General features: G+C 47.6%; 1 protein-coding gene across 2 annotated transcripts; it reads right to left on the bottom strand.

Moving 5' to 3' along the window:
• Positions 1-490: 490 nt before the first annotated feature.
• On the bottom strand, positions 491-17,833 carry IRF6 (interferon regulatory factor 6). Of its 2 annotated transcripts, none has more exons than XM_069544976.1 (9): positions 17,568-17,833; positions 13,335-13,417; positions 12,636-12,816; positions 8,740-8,944; positions 7,639-7,767; positions 4,924-5,082; positions 3,473-3,865; positions 2,627-2,745; positions 491-1,965 (listed from the first exon to the last, which is right to left on the bottom strand). In XM_069544976.1, exons 3-9 carry the CDS (start codon positions 12,807-12,809, stop codon positions 1,741-1,743), a joined length of 1,404 nt encoding a protein of 467 aa, XP_069401077.1. In that variant the 5' UTR covers positions 12,810-12,816; positions 13,335-13,417; positions 17,568-17,833; the 3' UTR covers positions 491-1,740. The 2 variants fall into 2 exon arrangements, with proteins under 2 accessions (XP_069401077.1, XP_069401078.1); XM_069544977.1 differs by lacking the exon at positions 17,568-17,833 and adding an exon at positions 17,169-17,430.
• Positions 17,834-20,777: the final 2,944 nt, after the last annotated feature.

Here is a 20,777-nt window from a genome sequence, read left to right as displayed (position 1 = left end):
CCTCTTGTTTTCCATTTGGGGCGTGGAGTTTAAATTATGTAGAATTTCACCGTAAAAAGAGTAAAAGGGTCAAGGACAAAGTAAAAGCGAATACCAGTTAGTGGCAGCCGCGGCTGCAATGTTCTGCACCACTCCACCTTGGTTGTTCAAACCCACCTACCTCCACCCAGGAGGGAAACGTGCAGGTTTGTACTACGTGAATCTTTTCCAGAAAAGCACTGCCCAGGCCTTCTTCACGCTGCCCTTAACATATTCAACACCCTGTTTTTCCCAACTGCAAAAACGCCAAATGAGAGGAAAACATCTCCATGCACAGAGGAACTGTCCTTGTCTCTTCTGTAGTCAGAGGCGTTTGCGAGCCAGTCTCAGGTCTTCCTCAAAGAAGGGAAAGAAGAACAAGGGAGCTTTATCCTCTCTGAAGTCTCTCACTGAGTCATAGACTCTCATCTCTCTCTCACACACACACACAGAGTGGTACAGACATACCTCATTTTATTACTGTGTTTTGCTTTATTGCACTTTGCAGATACTGTGTTTTACAAATCGAAGGTTTGTGGCAACCCTGCATCAAACAAGACTAGTGGCACCATTTTCCACCAGTATTTGCTCACTTCATGTCTATGTGTGATGTTTTGGTAATTCTCACAATACTTAAACTTCTTTTTTTGTTACGGTGATCTGTGATAAGTGATCTTCAATTTAACGACTGCAAAAACTTTATGACTCACTGGAGACTCAGATGATGGTTACCATTTTTTAACAATCTACTTTTAGTTAAGGTACGCACGTTTGTATTTTTAGATATACTGCTATGCTATTGCACACTTACACTGTGGCATAATGTAAACATAACTTTTATATGCCTTGGGAAACCAAAAGATCTGTATGACTTGCTTTATGGCAATATTCACCTTATTGTGGTGGTTTGGAACTAGCCTGGCAATACCGCCAAGGTATGCCTGTATTTGAGTGGTAGCAAGTTGAATACCTGACCACAGAATCCCTAACCTTTTTCTATGTCAACAGCTTCCTTTGAGAAGCTCAATTTGTGAGCTTTTACTCCACAGGCTGGGTGACTTTCAGACTTTGGCACCTATTTCTATTTAGATATCAAGCTTAGTTTCTAAGCAACCAGCTGGCACCCCTCCCTCCCTCTTCCCCCATCAGGGAACCAGCCTACTATACTAGCATAACAGGTCAAACGGAGATCAATCCTGGACAAATCAGTGCTTCAGGGGACTTTAATGAAAGCAAAAGCAAAAAAAAAAAAAGGCGCAAGAACAAGGCAGAAGGGTTCTGTTCCAAGCAGTTTTGCCTTGTACAAATAGAATGAAGTCATCAAGTCAGTCTTAAAGCTGGCATTATTTCAGGCATCATTCTAACTCCTTCACTTTACAGTAACAAATATGAAGCCCAGAGGTTAAATGACTGGGTTCAAGGTCACCCCACTGGAAGCAAAGCTGCAGTTAGAACCCTGTTGTCCAGACTCCAGGCTAAATCTCCTTCTATTGATACTACATTATACTACCTTGGGAAGTTTAAAGAAGAAGAGGAAAGTATGAAGCGTGATTTTTTTCATAAATTAAATCAACTTTAAAAGCTAGACATACTTGGAGAGTCAGAGACTACTAATATTGTTAGAAAGAAGAAAGGCTTGAAAGCTGGTTAAATCTGAAAAGTAAAAAATATTCATATGTACAATATTGTAAAAAAAAAAAAAAAGGAAGATGGTATTCATGATTACTGGGTTGGCAGGGCAGCGGGCAGTTGCATGCTGGGGGCAGGCTGCATAGGCTGCCAGCTTTCCTGGGTTTGCAGGATGCGGTACAGCTGCTTCAGCTGGGCAACGATGTTATCCTTGATGTCTGGAGTTGAGATCTGCAGGCGGACACTGCCACTGTCAAAGGATCGTGTGAAGTCACCGGAAAACATCTCATAGATCATCCGAGCCACCACCGGAATGACCTGCTCAGGACACAGAGCACACAGGTATCCTCTGAGAAAAAAGTTCACAGAAAGAAAAAAAACACAAACCAGCAGGAGGGACCCAAGATTGAAGGAAGGACTAGTGAGACCATAGGGACATCCCCAACTTTAATGTCTAGACACAGAATATGCTTTCATCTCTCTGGACTATCCTGCCAAGGTGCACTTTAGAATTTGGTTCAGATGAAGGTAAAGAACCGAGAGGCAGCATCACATCACATACCTAAATAAATAGCTGCTTACTGACAAAGACTCTTACTCAGATTTCATCTGTTGCCTATCCTGTTGCACAATCCACAGCCGAACCCAAGTGGTCTTGCTGCCACTTTCCAGAATATGTCCTTAAAGTAGCTCAAAAGACTTCTAAAAGAGCTGCAAAGAGTCATATCCTATTAGGCTTCTGCAAGACTCTAAAGTCAGTTAGAAAACAAAGTCTCCCGTGAATCAGTAATTTGCCTTGAGGACCCTCTATACTCCAGCCTGGTTCTACTGTACAATATACAAAACTTTGTTGCTATTCCGTCTAATAGGATTAAAATCCACACAGGCTGATGGATACCTCAACTCAGGGCTCAACCCCAGACCTATGGGCTAAAGCATTGATAAAAAAGCAAAGAGTTGTTGACAATTATCTCCTCACCTGAACCAAGATGAGTTTCCTTTCCTGGGGTTTCCCATCTGGCCATTCTTCCCCAAAGCATAAGTAGATCTCAAATGGTGGCTGCTTCTCTATCTGTCCTTTCTGGTGGGCAATGAGATCTGTAGAATAGGGAAGGGCAGTTTGGTGTACTGGGTCATTCCATATCCACTCAGTAAATACCAGCTTTTATGTTATGTTGTCTGGTATAGTAGCCACTTGCCACATGTGGCTACTGCATTTAAATTCATTAAAAGTAAATGGCTCCTCAGTCACACTAGTAACATCTACATACTCAACAGCCACATGTGGCTAGTGACTAACATACCAAACAACACAAATATAGAAGATTTTCATCATTTCAGAGGGTTTTATCAGACACCACTTAAACTAGACTTGGGGTTCAAATCACATTGGAAGATTTACATCTCATTCCTCTCCTTAAATACACCTGCTTGAATTTGCCACTCAAATATGTCCCAAACGAAAAGACTATATGTTTAACCAATTATGATGAGTAGCGTCACCTTCGAAAGTGAAGGATAAATAAGTTGGTGGACTCTGGGGAGCAATGAAAGGCTGTCTCCCTCTTCTGCCAACAAAGGTACCACAACCAACCTAAAACTGGCTTCACATATGTGAAGCTATATATATAGCTTTGGAGTGGGACATCCTTCTGCCCCAGTCACCTTTATTTTTCAGAATCAAGGTTCTCTTCTACCTTGACTTCTTGCCGAAGAAACTGTTTCCTTAAGATCTTTGCAGAGCCAGGAGAGGCGGGGCAGCAAGGAGGAAGACATACTTGCAGGGAGCTGTTCCCACCCATCAATCCTCTGAAAAAAGACTCACCACTCAGGAACGTTTCCAGACAAAACAGTTTGACCTTCTTCTGTCTCTCAATCAGGTTGGGGGCAACAAGTGATGGGGCACATGGCCCAGACCAGTACACCTTGCACTGGCACAGCCTGATGGCATAGATGGCGTGCCCGCTGACCTCCAGAATCAGTCCTCTATCCATGACGTCTAGCAGCTTGCTGGTGAAGAGCTTCTGCTTCTCATTGGTGATGTGCTCTGGCCCCGGGAACTTGACCTGTTCCAGGCTGACGGGACCAAAGAGCTCCTCCTGGTCAGGCATGGGACCCAGGTCCCCATAAAAGAGCCGGCAGCCTTGGGGGTTGCTCACGGTCATGGTCTGTCCGTACTCCTTCCCACGGTACTGAAACTTGATGTCCAGGTCAGTCACTGCAACGTAAGATGGGACAGTGAGAGTCCTGCTCCACTGCTCTGTCTGTCCATACCTAAGACTTGTGCAAGTCCATTAGGATCAAGCCACCTTTCAGCCAGCATCCAGGAAGGCCACTGGCATAGATATCCTTCCTGCCACACAGGGAGACATCAACATATCCTGGGAGTATTCCCTCGAAAGGCTGCCTTGAAGCAAACAGTTCAAAGTCCATCTGTACTATCTAGGTTCAATCTCCACTCCCTAAGAGCTAGAATTCCTCCAACCAAAGTTCCGGGTCCTCGTCTCCCCATTTTGTACTGAGTCTTTACATCAATAGGCGTTGGAAGGAGCTGAAAAAACTAAGGCAGCATCTGGTTTGTGTTATCATTTTTGACTCACTGTTTAAAGAAACCAGAGAGACAATAAAAAGTACCAAGCCATCTTTCTGAAAAGTACACAGATGAGCACACACGGTCGACCTGTTCTAATAACACATCACAAAAGGACACAGTTCACAGCAAAGTAAATTTTCACTCAGTAAATGTCTATTGAAAGCTACCGGTCTTATCAAAGCTATCAGCCTCTTGGACAAAATGATAGTCCCCCCGCCCCCCACTCCCACCGTGTGTTTTGTGAAAGGGAGAGGGAGGACATTGATTCTTCACTGAGATGGATTTGTGCACAATTCAGAAAGAGATATTCTCTGGATCCTAAAGCCCCTCGGAACCCAAGAGCCTCCTTGACCAAATCCACAGTCATTAACCTCCCTATCCTACAGCTAACCTGGTCCCCAAATACCCTAGGCAAACTGATAAACCCAGGCCTTCCACCCACCTAAGAGGTGAGTAACGCAGAGCTGCACAGCAGCCAATCAGAACATCTCCTTGGGCAAGCAAGTATGGGCTAATGTTTCTTTACTTCTTCCCCAGTGACTCATCAGCCAGCCAGGAACCAGACACAGAGGCTGCCTGGGGGACTATTCTATACAAGGCAAAGAAATGGAGGCAGAAGGTGGGGCAGGAAATGGACTATAATAGGAGCTGAAGATCCAGTTAGGAAACCAAGGCTTACTTACTTGGGAGTGAGCTGATCCACAGCTCTGGAGAGCTATAGAAAGGCTGTATAGGTGCCTGGGGCACTTCCATCTCCAGAGGTTCTGTTTTGGGCCACACTGCTTCAGGGCTGCAGTTGCCCACACTGCAGTTGCCCACACTGCCTGGTGCTATGGGAGAACCTAAAACAGAAGGCTGTGGGTGAGCTGGCAGGGTCCCTCTCATGCATACCACCTGGGTCGGAGGCTTTAAAACCTTAAAGGTCCAAAACTAGACCACAACTCATTGTAGCAGCCCATCAATAATTTCCCCAACAAACACCAAAGAGAAACAAGGTTCTCCTGTTTCTGCTTCCTAATCTTGTTATTTCTGCATCCGACTCATAATTCTGACAACGTACATTTGCTGATGACTAACAGACAAGTGGGCTTCCCTGGTGGCTCAGAGGTTTAAGCGTCTGCCAGCAATGCGGGAGACCTGGGTTCAATCCCTGGGTCAGGAAGATCCCCTGCAGAAGGAAATGGCAACCCACTCCAGTATTCTTGCCTGGAGAATCCCATGGACGGAGTAGCCTAGTGGGCTACAGTCCACGGGGTCGCAAAGAGTCGGACACGACTGAGCAACTTCATTTCAAAAGACAAGTGAGTTTTCTCTCGGATTAAATTAGAATGGGTATGAATGTGAGGTTCCCTGTTGCAAAATTTGGGCCCAGCAATTAAATAGAAGCTGGTTGTCTTCTGTAAAATGAACTCAACTAAACTGGTTGATTAACTTTGAGTGTTAATATACAGAAATTCATTTAAAAACAAACAAATACTTTATATGCATGAAACTTCTAAAAGGATACTCAAGAAACTGGTAAGATCTGTCTCCTCCAGGAAAGGAACTGTTTAGAGAAAGGATGGAAGGAAAATCTTTCAGCTGATTTCCTTTTTGTATCATTATGAATTTAAACCATGTAAGAGTATTATTTAATTCCCAAGTATCCAATTAAAGAAACTGAGACTCAAAAGGTCAAAGGACTTGATTTTAAGTCCCATAGTAGCAAAGTGAAAAGAACTTGAGAGAATGAAAAACCCATCCTATTTCCCTGCTATTGTCAAAGTTGGCTCACTCCAAAGTTTTCAGATTTCTCCTCCTAACCTTACCTTTTATGCATCTAATTCTTCAGCAATTCTTCTTTCTCTGCCCAACAGCTCTGAAATCACAGAGGCTAATGTTTCTTTGATCCTTTGTGTACAAGTCTGGTTATATCTATGTACCCGTTTTACTTTTGTTTTTAATGTATGTTCACATGTTTCCATAAAGGATCCAAGGTGGCCCGTAACATAGGGCCACAAAACAGAATCTTTAATAAGACATGAAAAGAAATAGGAAATCAGAAAAATAATGTTTTTAATAGTAAAAAAAAAAGTATATATATATATATATATATATATATATATATCCTGGAAATGAGTTGTATCCTTTTAAGGGGTGAGAAGAACAGAATGAGTCAGCCAAGGATTTGGGAAAGGATCTCACGTTTCCAAATGTCCAAATCTTAAAATTTCACTAAATGGGAATGTATCTGTGGCAATATTAGCTTGAGTGAGCTCTATGATGACTGTCTTTACTCATCACTTGGCTGCAAAGTTATAAATGACAGGGCAAGTGAAGGAAGACAAGTAGATAAGAGTCATTTCTTGACTCTCCGAGGAAGGGGCATCATCTAGAGTAGGGTATTCCAAAATCCTAAAGGAATCATCTTGCTATACTGAATTTTCTAGGTGGCAAAATTATCTCATTTGACCCATAGCAGCCAGGTAGCACTAGTGTTAAAAAAAAAAAACTTGCCTGCCAATGCAGGACACATAAGAGATTCGGGTTCAATCCCTGGATTGGGAAGATCCCCTGGAGGAGGCATGGCAACCCACTCCAGTATTCTTGTCTGGAGAATCCCATGGACAGAGGAGCCTGGTGGGCTACAGTCCATGGAGTCTCGAACACAGCCAGATGGAACTTAGAAAGGCAGTGAAAAGCTGCTCAACTGAATGCAAGTCACATGTCTAGGAGCATGTCAGTGGAAAGTTCAAGTGCAGCGGCTACAGAAGAGCAATTCACCCTGTGTTTGAGAATCCTCAGTACAACAGAAAATGCAGTACCTGCTCTGTCAAGCAGTGACCCTCAGACCTCTCAACTCATTTTTCATAGGAAGCTGAATTCAAAAGGTTAAAAAAAAAGATAAAAGTCTCTCTAGTAGATAAATTTTATCAGAGCCTAGTATTAAGAGCTGTAGAAGCCACAAGGGTCCCATGATATAGTCTTAGCAGAGTCCCATGATACAGTCTTAGACCCTGTTAAGGGAGTAACCGAAAATTTATACCAAGACAAACAGCAAAAGAATTGGCCTACAATTCATGAAAATGATGTCTGCACTTTGACCTGAAGGAAATCAGCAAAAGTTATAACAGCTGGTGTATTTGTATGTGCGATTGAGAATGAATATCATTTTTTAATTTCTCTGAATTATCACTTAAGACTCAGAAGATGCTCTCTATGCCTAGAAGCCACCCCACTGGGATAACCAGGCCTAGGAATTCCTTTGCCTATGACCCCTGCTTGCTAACAGACTGGAGACCTGGCCACAGGGTCCGGTCACTGCTTCCAGGGCAGCAGTGGATATGGTGTCAACAGTTGCAAAATGAAAGCCCCTTACCTCCTCGTCCTCCTCCGCACCCCTCCATCACCCCTCTCACCATTGATGTTCAGGAAGGGGAAGGTGTCCTGAATGGGGACGTGGTGCTGTGACTGGTCCAGCTCGTCTTCCTCATCTTCTTCATCCACATCATTGTCTTTCTCATCCCAAGGAGCAGACCCAGTGGATCCTTCCCGAAAAACAGACACACAAGCCCACAAGCGAGCCGTTCACTCTTCACGGTCATCCTGGTAGCTGACCCACTGTTCAAGCTAGCCACTGCCAGCACAGAGGCCCCTGGGGTTCAGCGTGCATCCCCAATGCCCTAGCCAAAGTGGGGGGACTGAAGTTGTTCATCCCGCCTTCCACCTCCTTCTCTAGAACCCTAATGTAAGCTGTCATCCCCTCCCCTACCCAGGAGCTGCACACCCTATTCCCTTCTAGAAAACTTTTAACTTCTACTCTAAACTTACTTTGATGCATTAACATCCCTTTTAAGGACTCAAGGACCACAAGCTTCTCTCCTTTGTAAACTTAATGTTGAGGACAGAAACTTCCCTCATGGCAGGGCCTCCCTAGATTCACTGGAGGTCAAGTCTAAATTATCTGGCTCTTAGTTGGATCTTACCCTACAAATTCAATGACATTCAACCATCATTTATAAAGAGAACTTATCTAAAGAGAGCTTTTAGAATGTCATGTTAATTGATTCTTAGAACAGCCTTTGAAATAGGCAAGGAAGATGAGAGCCCGGGTTTTATAATGAAAGAAACTGAGGCTCAAAAGGTCAAAGGACTTGATTCAAAGTCCCAGGGTAGCGAAGTGAAAAGAACTAGGTTTAGAACTCAGACCTTCCAAGTTTTAATCCCTCCTCCTTCTAAACTATCTGGCCTCTCTTCTCAGTGTTGAGCCCAGAGAGAAGCTATTTTTACAGAACTCTATGCTCCCTCCATTTTCTAATGCTTTAGTGTTCCAATAAGTGAGTAGGAACACCTTGCTGAGTTTATATCTTTTGTTCTCTGAGCCTTTCTAGGGACAAGATTTCTTGTTCAGCAGTCATAAACATTCTAAGCGAGGCAGTTTTCAAGTCGACCGTCTCTTGAAGGGTCTAGCCGGGAACCCAGCACACTGTCCACCTTCTCCGCAGCAGCTGGGGCCTTACCTGGGTTAATGATTGAGCCCTGGGGCTGGGGGATGTCACACACTTGATATATCTTCACTGGGTTCATGGGCACCTCCTTGGTGCCATCATACATGAGGTTGAACTCTCTGCTCTTGTTGAGAGCACAGCGGAGCTGGGCCTTCCATTTAGCTGGGTCGGGGTCATCCACCCCTTCCTGGTACTTTCCTGTCTCCACAGCCCAGGCCTGAAGGACAGGAAACTGCAGTGAATGCCTGCTGTTACCCAGACACACTGCAAAGCGCGCCCACCCTCCCGCAGGCAGACACAGACACACACGGCCCCGCGTGACCACCCCATCGTCCCAACCCCAGTGTACAGAGGCTGCAGCAGGAAACACCACCTTGGAGGGCCAGGCGAAGGAGGGCCGGAGTGAGATTAAACCAGAGGCAAATATAAGCTTGTGAAAAGAGGAGCCTTATCTCAAGCGTTGGTGCCAGTTGGTGACTACAATGGCCATAATGAAGGGCTGAAAATAAATAAACATCTGAAACAAATGTACACTAAGATACTAACGGTAACGCTGAAAGCAGGATTGCATATAATTTTTTTTGTTTTGTTTTACTTTTTTTTTTTTGACATGAGTTGCTTATATAACAAGAAAAAGGAAGATGGCGTATGATTTGAAGAGTGTGGTCTTGCTGTTCCCTCCCCTTCCATCTTCAATCTGATGCACAAATAACTGCAGAAACCAAGTGCCTTTAGGACTAAAATAGCCTGCAGGAGGGCAGGACATGCACTCTGAGAATTCAACTCGCTTCAGCGGGCGGCGGAGGGCCTCAAGTCCTAATAAACTCACACTGCCTGCCTTTCCCTACTTCCCCAAACTCCCACATTGGGAACATTTCTCTGGAAACCCCAGTGGCTGGTGGCCTGGGCCAAAAGCCCTGTGGCCTTGCCGCTCTGGTTTTCAGTTTCCAGGTCTAACAGGCATCAGCGTGTCTGCTTCATGGGCTCTCCGCCCTTCCCCACCGTGAACATATTCTCCATGTCCGCGCTTTCTTCAGGGCTGTGTAGTACGTCCTGGTACAGAAAAGGGGGGTGTCGTCTGCCGAGGACTCAAGATCGGGAAGTACATGGCAGCCTGTTCAAGCTGACCGGGCCCATCGCTCGTCCAGTCCCACCTCCCCGCCTCTGATCCTGACTGTGGACTTCTTCCTCAAGCCCAGACGGAGTTTTTCTGCCCCGTCCTCTGAGCACTCTGGTCTCTCCCTGCAGAGCCTCACAGTCACGAGGAAGCTTCTTCCAATGGCCAACCTGAATCCTTCTCCTCCAATTCACTCATTTCTTCCTACCCTCTTCTGGGGCCAGAGGGGGCTCCCCTCCTTGCTGTGCGGTATGAAGTGAAGAGGGCTGACAAGGCTGCGGCCCTCAGCGTAGCAGGCTCCATTGCGTCCAGCCCCTGGTAGGAAAGCTCCACCTTACTGGCCCCCAGTGTCCAGAGAGTCCTATCTCCAGTTGCGCCTGGCGGTGCCTGGCGGCTGTCTCTCCCTGTTTTCCCCTCCATTTGTTTGACCTCCAGGTCCGCTCACCTTCTGGCCCCACTCAGCTGGCTTGGGCAGTGCTGACTTTGGCACAGGTCTGCAAATCTCTGTGGCTCCCTGAATCCCTGCCCCTCCATGGAGAGCAGCCAGACTAACCCAGAGCCCTTTCTGCTCACAGCACAGCCAACCCCCAGGGCCCATTCAGACTCTGTGGAGGACCTGAGGCTGATGCAACAGAGGGTGGTATCCACCACATGACAGCCGTTGTCTTCATGAACAACCCGTGTTCAAACCCATTCTGAGATTCTGGTCACCGGGCAGGTCCCTATTTCTCTTCCAAAAATGGACAGAGTCTCTGCATTTTTACGGCAATTTATGAGTCCCTTTCTAGACGTTTATTTCACTCAATTCTCACAACAATCTCGTGAGACAGGCAAGACTGGTTTTATCCCGATTTTACTGAAGGGGAAGTTAAAGCCTAAAGAGATTATGTGACTTGTTCAAGACCACACGTGCGAGTGACGGTAGTAGGATCTGAAGCCAGGACTCACAGTTCCTGGTCAGAAGGGGCTGTCTGATAATGGAGGGGGCAGCAGATAGGCCTGGGTTCAAATCCTGGCCCCACCACTTATTGGCTATGTGATCTGGACAAGTTACATAGCCCCTGTAAGATTCAGCTTTTACATCTACAATAGGAGGGTAATGTCCTCCCTCCAGCATCGTTGAGAACTAAATGAGATAATGCGCCTAGAGTGTGGAGCAGACACCCTCTTAATTCTGGTCATCACCTCGACACCCTTATCCTGCCAAAGGCCTGCCAGAGCTTGGGATCTGTGAAGGCACCCTCATTCTGCTCCTGACACCCAGACTTCCCCTTAGCATGCCACAAACAGATGCACAGATGTAACTAGGACAGAGCAGCTGCCCACAGCTACCTTTTCCTCAAGCCCTAAGGATTCAGAACATTCTCGTGAGTGGAACCTTCAGGAACCAGCCTCTTTCCCCATGGCCAGCCACCACCAGGCACTTCAACAGCAAGTCTGGCTGCAAGCCAAGGAAAGAGGCCATACCAGGCCCATCCTCCTCTGATGGCAGCTCCAATAATTGGTGCTGGTTTCCAGATGGTTTCCTTACCACTTTTATATCATTATTAAATTTTTAAATTAAAAGCACTGATTTACTTTGTAAGTATTCACAGGCCAATTTTTTCTCTACCTCTTGTCTCTACACCCAATAGAACAGTTCTGGGATGGCTCTCCTTTGAGGTATGAGTTCACCTCTCCTGGCCCAATCTCAGCCAGAACCTGAGGCATCAGTCTTGAGAAGTTCAGGATGGACACTGGATTTCACTTGACTTCCAGCTGCTAGTCAGGGGAAAAATGGAGAAACTCATTTCTCCGTGTTTTGGAGGTGGAGGAACTAAAGTTACTCGAGAGAAGACTGACCAGCACAGAGAAGTCGGTCTGGAGTGGAGGCACAGGTTCCAGAGTTACAAACCACATAACAGCCCTGCCTACAACTACCTTCTCACTGACTTCCGTCTTAGATTTTGGTTTCACTCACATTTTATACCATGCCACGTGATTCAATCTTGTTTTCCATTAAGCGAAATAACTCTCACATCTGAGCTATTCTTTAGTTAAGAAAACATTTGTAGAATAAAAACCTGTAATTAAATCACCTTTCATTTTTTAAGATGGCTCAGGGGTAAAGAACCTGCCTGCCAGTGAAGGAGACGGGGGTTTGATCTCTGGGTTGGGAAGATCCCCTGGAAGAGGAAATGGTGACCTACTCCAATATTCTTGCCTGGAAAAAATCCCATAAACAGAGGTGCCTGGAGGGCTATAGTCCACGAGGTCACAAAAAGTCAGACACAACAGAGCATGCATGCATAGATGGATGAGTCAAAATGTTTTAATTTCAAAGGAAACTTGCAGAGGCCCTCAACACCCATTCTACAGGCTGTTAGGAGCCTGCTGCCACTCAGTAGTTCTGCCTGGGTCTGGATAGCCATTTCCAGGCTTGAGCAAGAGCCTTGAGTGAACGAAAGACTGACTGCTGGCTGACCCTCCAGAGCTCTAGAAACAGCCTCAGCATAAAAGCAATTAACAGTATAGCCAGTCACACGTGCCATCCCTTGGGATGTGAGCTGAGTACCTTCGACCGATGAGAAAGAATAAACGGCCTCAACCATAATAACAGACATGCCCCAACAAGAGAAATCACTACGCCTGCTAAGTCTGTCCCCCCACCCGCATCAACAACATTCTGCTGCCTCAGCATCTTGCATCTAGTACCTTCTTCATGCCAAAACTGAAAACAAGACAACAAAAACCCAAAAAGGCCTGAGAACTGGAAAACGTTTCGAGTGAGATGGTAAAAGAAGACCTTTACCTTGAAAATGGTGTTTTCCTCCTCTTGCTGGGGGCTGTGCCGGGTGGCATGTTTCCAGGGGATCTGGAAGCGTTTGGAGTCCCTGTGTAGCCAGATGAGCCCTGGGTACAGGCCACTATCCACTTGGGCCACCAGCCAGGGCTTCAGCCGAACTCTGCGGGGGTGGAGGGCCATGATCTCGCTTGGGGGGAGGGGGGAGAAGTGGGGAGAGGAGAATTAGGCCAGCCCCTGGGAAAAGTTCCCAGCCACTGTTCCCGTATGATAGAGCTACAGTTTCATTAGATTACAGCAAAGAAACTAAATATGGGAATAAACTGTGCCAGGTGGGGAAGAAAAGAAAAGAGGTTAAAAGGTTCTTTTGATTCTTATTTCAAAGCCATTTATTTTTCATGCTCCAGCCAAATCAGACTTATCATGTAAGTAGATCACATTTCTTCTATTTAAATCCTGAGGCAGAAAAATAAAAAGATGATGTCATCCCTGCTGGAACACAGTTCTTCCTGAAGTACCAAGGGAACAGGAGGGAAATTGCCCTTTTCAATCTCATCTCAGGAGAGGGAAGAAAAAAGTTATGGAAACAGCAAAGCATAGACAAGAACTTGAAGCGCGCACTCTTTTTAGACAACTACGGAATGACAGCATCGTGATGAGAGAGAAGTAGGCAAAGGGGTGGGTCCTGGTTGCAAAGTCCTCACTCACATAGATGAGCAGGCAGTGTATCCACAGGAATCTGAGAGCTGGGCCTCAAGTCAGGTTTCCTTTCTCTGGGCCACCCAAAGGTTCTGTACAGGGGAGAAAAACAAGGGAAGGGGAGTATGAGCTGGTTATCCCTAGAACAATCCCGTGCTCTGTAACTGAGTCTGGTAAAGCTCAGAAGTCCCAGAATAATCAAATATCACAGCGCCTAACCCTAAAGTCCGAAAAACAGTCATGAGACACGCTCCCTGCTGTTAGGACTGCCTCCTCACCTGGGTCTGTTTATCTCCCCCACAAAGGGTGAGTGGAACTGATTGGCTACAGGAGCCAGCCTGGGTAAAGTCTGCAATTGATCCTCATAAAAATAGAAGGGCTCAGCACAGCCTAGCAGATAACATTTGGTGCCAGCGGGGGAAACAAAGGCCTGTCCCAACTGGGTGTCTACAGGAAAGAGCAATCCCTGGAGAACTGCTTGCCTGGGATGTTGCATTTAGAGTCTTTTTTTTTTTTTCCGGTGTTCTTATCTCACTTTGTTTTTATTTTCAGGTGAGAAAGAGATGCCTGCAAAACAACGTTCATTCAACAAATATTTGTTCATCAGCTACTGTGTGACAAGCATGAGGTCAGTAACTAAACACAATGTTTTCATCAGACTGCCTGAAGAAATCCACGCTGGAATTGCTCAAACCCCACAAGAACCTGAGAAAAGGAAGATAAATAAGTCACCTTCCCACCCAGAAAGATTCCCACTGGGGTTGCAGTTCAGAAATCAAACCAGTTGAGTCAGCTTAAGTCTCCCCCTCAGAGGAGCTTAGCTGAGGGGGTGGCCCCTAATGCGTCACTTCTTTCCCCTGGCCAGCCTGACAGCAAACGGGAACACAAACCCAGCTGGGTCACCGGCACTTTAAGAGAAAAGCAGGACCTGCCCTCACCTGAGCCTTCTGACCCAATTACCAAGCCGTGCAACTGAAACCTGCCCCCCCCACCCCCAGCAGAGCTCCCCGTGGGCAGGAGAGGTGGCATGGGGTGTTCAAGTGCCCTCTACCCCCAAGTTCTTGGCCTTGGTGTAGGTTGCTCCATAGGGCAGCAAACCAAGCTATCAAACCCCGGAAAACATTTACCTTACAAGGAGGGAATGCATGTCCTCCGCAGGGCAAGTTCTAGCCTTCCGTTCCTCAGTCCTGGCCTGTGGTGATTGGGGGGATGGGTCTAAGGAAGAACCAACAGAACTGGAAATGGGTGGCAAACGGGTCCAACCTAGTGAGGGGCTTTTGAGAAGATCTATTGCAATACGGTCAGCCTTCCTATACTGTTCCCTGGTGGCTCAGGAGATAAAAAATCTGCATGCAACGTGGGAGACCCAGGTTCGATCCCTGGGTCAAGAAGATCCCCTGGAGATGGGAATGGCAACCCACTCCAGTATCCTTGCCTGGGAAATCTCATGGGCAGAGGAGCCTGGCGGACTAGAGTCCGTGGGGTCACAAAGAGCTGGACACAACTGAGCGACTAACACACTTATTACAATATGGCCAGTCCTGTGTCTAGGACTGGCAGACATGTGAAATCCATCCCTTGAAGGATTGCGGGCTTTGAAGAAGAGAGTTCCTCCTAGTTGATCCACGGCACATCAAGAAAAAAATTAAGGCAACCAAGCCAACACAAGGAACTGCACACACAGTGATGGGGAGGGAGAAGTAGCCACCCATAGAGATCAATGATTAAGATCTAGAGCCCTGTGTTCTCAGCATTCTCGCAAGATGGCAGCACGCAGGGGCAACCCTGCCCAGCCTCCTCCTCCCTACCCCACCTCCATCACAGCTAACCCTCCCCATCTTCTCAAAGCCGACCAGTATCTCCACCTGCCACCCAGTAACTAAGACTACAAAAAAATAGGCAGAAAGGGAAAATTAGGAAGCAACCAAAATAACAGGGAAAAACAGCTAATCAGACATTCATAGGCTGCAGTATCAAGCAGCTATTAACATTGAGGCATCTGAAGAATTTTTATTGGATTTGGGGAAATGTTTACATGTACTTAAGAGGGAAAAGGCATCATACAATATTGACTGGATAGTATCTCTTCCATCTTGCAACATAACATGCACTTGTGTATATATGCACATAGAATTTTTAAAAGGGGTAGAAATAAAATATCGATGCAACAAGAAGTTCTTAGTCATTACCTAAGTAGTTACCTTAGTGATGGTAAGATTGTGGGTGACTTTCATGCTTCCCTACATACTTTTATATGATTCACATTTTCCTACAATGACATGTTTTGATTCATAACTTAAAAACAGAACACTACAAGTGATATATATATATATTTTTTAACCACAGGAAGCTAAGGCATTTCTTGGCCACTGGGAGGTAAAAAAGATGATGGCCTTCAGCTAATACAAACCATGGTAACAACAATCCTCTATATCTATATAGGCTTTATAGTTTTCACGTACACTTTTACTTAATGTGCCTGACCTCATCCTCATGATCTACAAGTAGTATTGTTATCATCCCCATTTTACAGCTGGGTTAACTGAGGCACAGCAAAGTGTTTTACCTGGGACCTGGACCCAATACTTCTGAGTCAGAGTGTGCTGTACCATAACCTGCCACTGCACCCAGCCCTCCAAGTCTCTCCCTTCTTCTGTACACCAAGAGAGTAAACCAAAAACATCGACAAAGATCCAAGCAGCACAGAGGGCCAACAAAGTGCTTAGGGAGGAGACTGCACGACACCCACCCTTAAACACACCTAAACCAAAGTTTTCTTTCAAAACACTCTTGCCACCCAAATCCCAAGGCCCACAGAACAACCCTAGCCTAGTTGAATTCAGCTCTGGTTATCTCTAGCCGCCATTATAGAGGCTAGAGAATTCAAGGCCTGAGTCTTCAACAGGTATTCAACCAGCCACAGAACAAAGATGCTAACCCAATCATTCCCCTCATACTGGGCCCTGAGCACAGATGCTTTCAACCTCCCCAGGGCATGAACTGTCCTCTCTCACACCCCCAATCCAGGGAACAGGCCCCCTAGAAACACCCACACTGCCATCTCTGCAGCCCCTGCCCAGACTACTTTCCAGGAACATGGCCTCCCCGAAGCCGAGACTCAGCTGTCAATGATTTTGCTCAGAGTAAAACACACGCACCCTCATTTCTTGCAGACAGGCCTCAGGGAATGGTCCTGCTTTTCTTCTCCCTCCTCCTGGAGGGACCTGAAATGCCATCTTCCAAGTTCCCCAGTCTTTCCTCCATTTAGTTCAGCCCTGTTTATGGGTAAATTCTGAGCCTCTAGTCATAATTCCTATGCCCTTCCTCCCTGCTTGATTGAAGCTGGGGGCTGGAGAGAGCTAGGGACCCTGTATGGGGTGCTGGTGTCAAGTATTATACAAACATCTAAGCCTAAAGTACTGTCCTGGGTCGGCACCCAGCCTTCACCAACCCCTGCTCAAACGCGCCTTCTTCATCTCCCTTCCTGGCTTCCACTTTTGACAGCCACCAAGACAGCAGGGTCGCGTTGGGATGACCCCTTTACCACACAGCAGGCTCCCCGTGAACAGTGGCACCCCGGGCCTGCTTTCCAGCCCGGCCTGGAAGACTTTCCCCACTTCTCCACACCCGCCCTCCAGCCCCTTCGGGCGAAGAGAGCCTCACCCGCAGAGCAGCCACACCCGGCGCCACCCTCCCCAGCACCTCGTTTGGCTACTTGGAAATCCACGGGTGTCTCCCAGGCCCAGGGCGAGGGGTCTGACGGTGCTAAACAAATTCCAGGACAGAAAACAAACTGGCCGAAGCTACTGGTTGCCCCGACCCGCAATTTCCCAAAACACCCACCAAGACCGAGGGCCGGCCGGCCGGCCTAGGAAATCCCCTCTTCGGGCAGCGAGGGCCGGCGGAGCGGCGAGCCGGTAGGACCAGAGGGGTGGAGGCGCCTTAGCGCGCCCCGACGGTGGGTGGGTGGAGGCTGGGAGCCGCGCTCGCCCGCTGGGCGGGGAGGCAAAGGAGGTGGACTGAAGCGAGGGGTCGGGAAGGGTCCGGCGATCCCAAGCTGGCACTGACCATCCAGGAGCCACCTGGGTCACAGGGACAGGCATCCAGCCCTAGAGGACATCGCCCGACGCACAGATGTCCCTAAGCAAGCTCTGCTCACCCCTGCAGGCTCTGGAGGGGACCCTTCACCAGCGGGCGTGCCCTCCCTTCCCCAAGCTAGTCTCCGGACTTTGGCGTTCCCACCTGTCTTCAATCCGGCTGCCAGAAGCGAACGTCCCTCCGAACCAAGTCCCCAGGTACGATCACCCGCCGCCACCGCGCTCCTCGATCCGTAGGGCGAGCAACGCCTGGCTGCGCGCTGGTAGGGACTGCGGGCTCCTCTCCCCGCCCCGCGCCGGCCCTCACCTGCCCGGTCCAGGTGAGCCAGGCTCACGTCAGCGCCTCGCCCGGGGACGCCGCGGCCCCCACCTCCGCCGTCCGGCCCCGCCTCCCAGGTGTGGGCCCGCCCCCACGTCCGTGATTGGCGGGTCTCGAGAAATATGATACTCTGTGTTCCTGGGAGGCCCAGGCCCTCGCAGCGCCTTCCCCACCGCCCTGCCCTGCGAGAAGTTCAGGCTGAGAAAGTAAACTCCAGGATTCAGGTCTAGACCTGACCCCTCGGGGCTCGTGGGCTTGTGCACTGGAAGCGACTGCGAGGAAATCAAAAGTCGAGATTTAGCTCTAAATCGAGAAGGGGCCTCCCTTCCCTTCTGCCCAATAATCACCCCTTCGGTATGGAAGTGGTGCTAGTAGTAAAGAACCTGCTTGCCAAGGCAGGAGACATAAGGGACACGGCTTCAATCCCTGGGTCAGGAAGATCCCCTGGAGGAGGGCATGGCAACCCACTCCAGTATCCTTGCCTGGAGAATCCCATGGACAGAGGAGCCTGGCTGGCTACAGTCCGTGGGGTCACAGAGAGTCGGACACAACTGAAGCGACTTAGCGTGCACGCCTGGAGACAGTTAACTACAAATAAGGGTTTAGAGATTGTGGGTTGGCCTTATTACCTGTGGGCCTGTGTAAGTGGAGCAGGGTGTGGGGAAGGGACCCAGGAGGAAAGCCCTGTGGCTTCCAGGGCAGGAATTCTGCTTCTACTCTGCCCCTTACCCCTGTGACCCTGAGTGAGTTCCTTAGCTGCTTGGTTTGGATTTCCTCATCCAGTCAATGAGAATAACTCTCCTGCCTTTTCCAAATACTATCTGGTAATGATTAAAAGCATGGCCTCTGCAGCCAACTATTGGGGTTCAAATACAACTCCATCAGTTACTATAGACTTGGGGAAGTTTTCCTAAGCTGTCCGTGCTTCAGTGTCTTATCTGTGAAAAGTAAGAGTCATTGAGTCGTTTCCTACTCTTTGCTACCCCATAGACTATATAGTCCATGGAATTCTCCAGGCCAGAATACTGGAGCGGGTAGCCTTTCCCTTCTACAGGGGATCTTCCCAACCCAGAGATCAAATCCCAGGTCTCCCATATTGCAGGCGGATTCTCTACAGCTGAGCCAGCAGGGAAGCCCATCTGTAGAAGGATGTAAATAATCATATCTACCTCAAAAGGGTATTGTGAGTATTCAAAAAATTATCTCATATAAAGTGCTTGGAATGATACTTGGCACTTCCCAACTGCAGTTGGGAATAACATTTTTATTGATATGAAGATAAAAAGTGCCATAGGGGCAGTGTCTCACTGAATAAACAGACATCTCCTACTATTAATTTTTATTTATTTATTCATTTTTAAATACATATTTTCACTTATTTATTATGAATGGTTCTTATAAGCTGTTATAAATGGGTCATTTATAATGAATTGTTTATTTTGTCCATTTGCAGCGCTGGGTCCTCTTTGCTGCATGTGGGCTTTCTCTAGTTGCGAGCAGGGGCTACTCTTCGTTCAGCGTGGTGGCTTCTCACTGTGGCGGCCTCTCTTGTTGCAGAGCATAGGCCCTGGAGCACAGGCTTCAGTAACTGCGGTGCATGGGCTCAATAGCGTTGGCACCTGGGCTTAGTTACTCCAGGGCGTGTGGGATCTCCCCAGACCAGGGCTCAAAGCCGTGTCTCCTGCATTGGCAGGTGGATTCTTAACCACTGGACCACCAGCAGACAGCTCTTACTATTACCTGAAATTCAAGGCCTGTATGTCCCCTAATGGGTGTCCGATAAACGTCCCCTCCCCTTTCCCACTGCAGAGAGCCTCAGTTCATATAGAGTGCGTGTGTACAGTGAGCTGAGTACCAGCACGTCAGATGCTGCAGCACTGGGCTGTCACAGGTAAGAAGGGGCGCAAGCAGGGTACTTAGGTTTTGGAGTTTAAAGCAATGAGTGAGAGACCATGGTGAAGTAGTGTTATGGACTGAACCGTGTCCCCTAAATCCAGATGTCAAGGTCCGATAACCCCTTGTGTCTCTGAATGTACTCTGACTTGGAGAGAGGGTCTTCACAGAGTTAAACAAGTTAAAATGCAGTTATTACAATGGGCCCTAATCAGATATGACTGATGTCCTTATACAAAAGGGAAATTTGGACATAGAGACAAATAGACACTGAGGGAAGAGGATGTGAGGAGACACAGCGAGGAGACATCCATCTGAAAGCCAAGGAGAGAAGCCTGGGACAGACCCTTCCCTCCCTCGAAGTCCTCAGAAGGAACCAGCCTTGCTGAGACCCTGATTTTGAACTTCTGGCCTCCAGAACTGTGAGACAATACGTTTCTGTGGTCTAAGCCCCCCAGTCTGTGCTCCGTTGTTCCAAATGCAAACTAATTTGGAAACTAGCAAACTAATATAGCTAGGTTGGAGAGCTCCAGATTGGTAATAATGCAGACTGGATTCCTAGTCCCAGTTCAGTCTAGGGACACGGCCAGCAAAGGCCTGAAAAGGCAGCAAGGTCCAGAGCCTGAATCAGCCACTGCTTGTGGCCACTCTTACCTTCATGCAGGGAAAGGGGAGGGCTATCTCATCGGCACAGCCAGCCTATTACTGCTGGTGAGCTCACTGGACAAGCTGTACCTTCCATCTGGCCCAGGGCTGCGCTCCTGAAACCAAACAAACAATCCCCTGCAGGTATATAAGTGGGATGCAGGGAAAGACCACCAGGAGAGTGTCATTTGAGGGGAACCAGAAGCTGAAAGCGTAAGTCCACACACAGACACTCACTTTTGCAGTAGCTGAAATTACCATAACTAAGGTGATTTCTTAGTGATCTTCTTTGGAAGGCACTTTCTTTTTTTTCCTTTTTTTTTCCCTTTTTTTTTTTTTTTTTGGCTCCTTTGCATGGCCTGCAGGGTGTTGTTCCCTGACCAGGGATTGAACAGCTGAGGACACAGCAGTGACAGCTTCGAGTCCTAACCACTGGACCACCAGGGAATTCCCTGGAAGATGTATATTTTAGAAGCAGAAAATTTGAGTTGGGAGGGC

This window comes from Ovis canadensis, chromosome 12, assembly GCF_042477335.2.
Source record: "Ovis canadensis isolate MfBH-ARS-UI-01 breed Bighorn chromosome 12, ARS-UI_OviCan_v2, whole genome shotgun sequence".
NCBI classification, from domain to species: Eukaryota; Metazoa; Chordata; class Mammalia; order Artiodactyla; family Bovidae; genus Ovis; species Ovis canadensis.
Note: the sequence above shows the minus strand (reverse complement) of the source record. Positions and strands in the feature narration are given on the sequence as shown.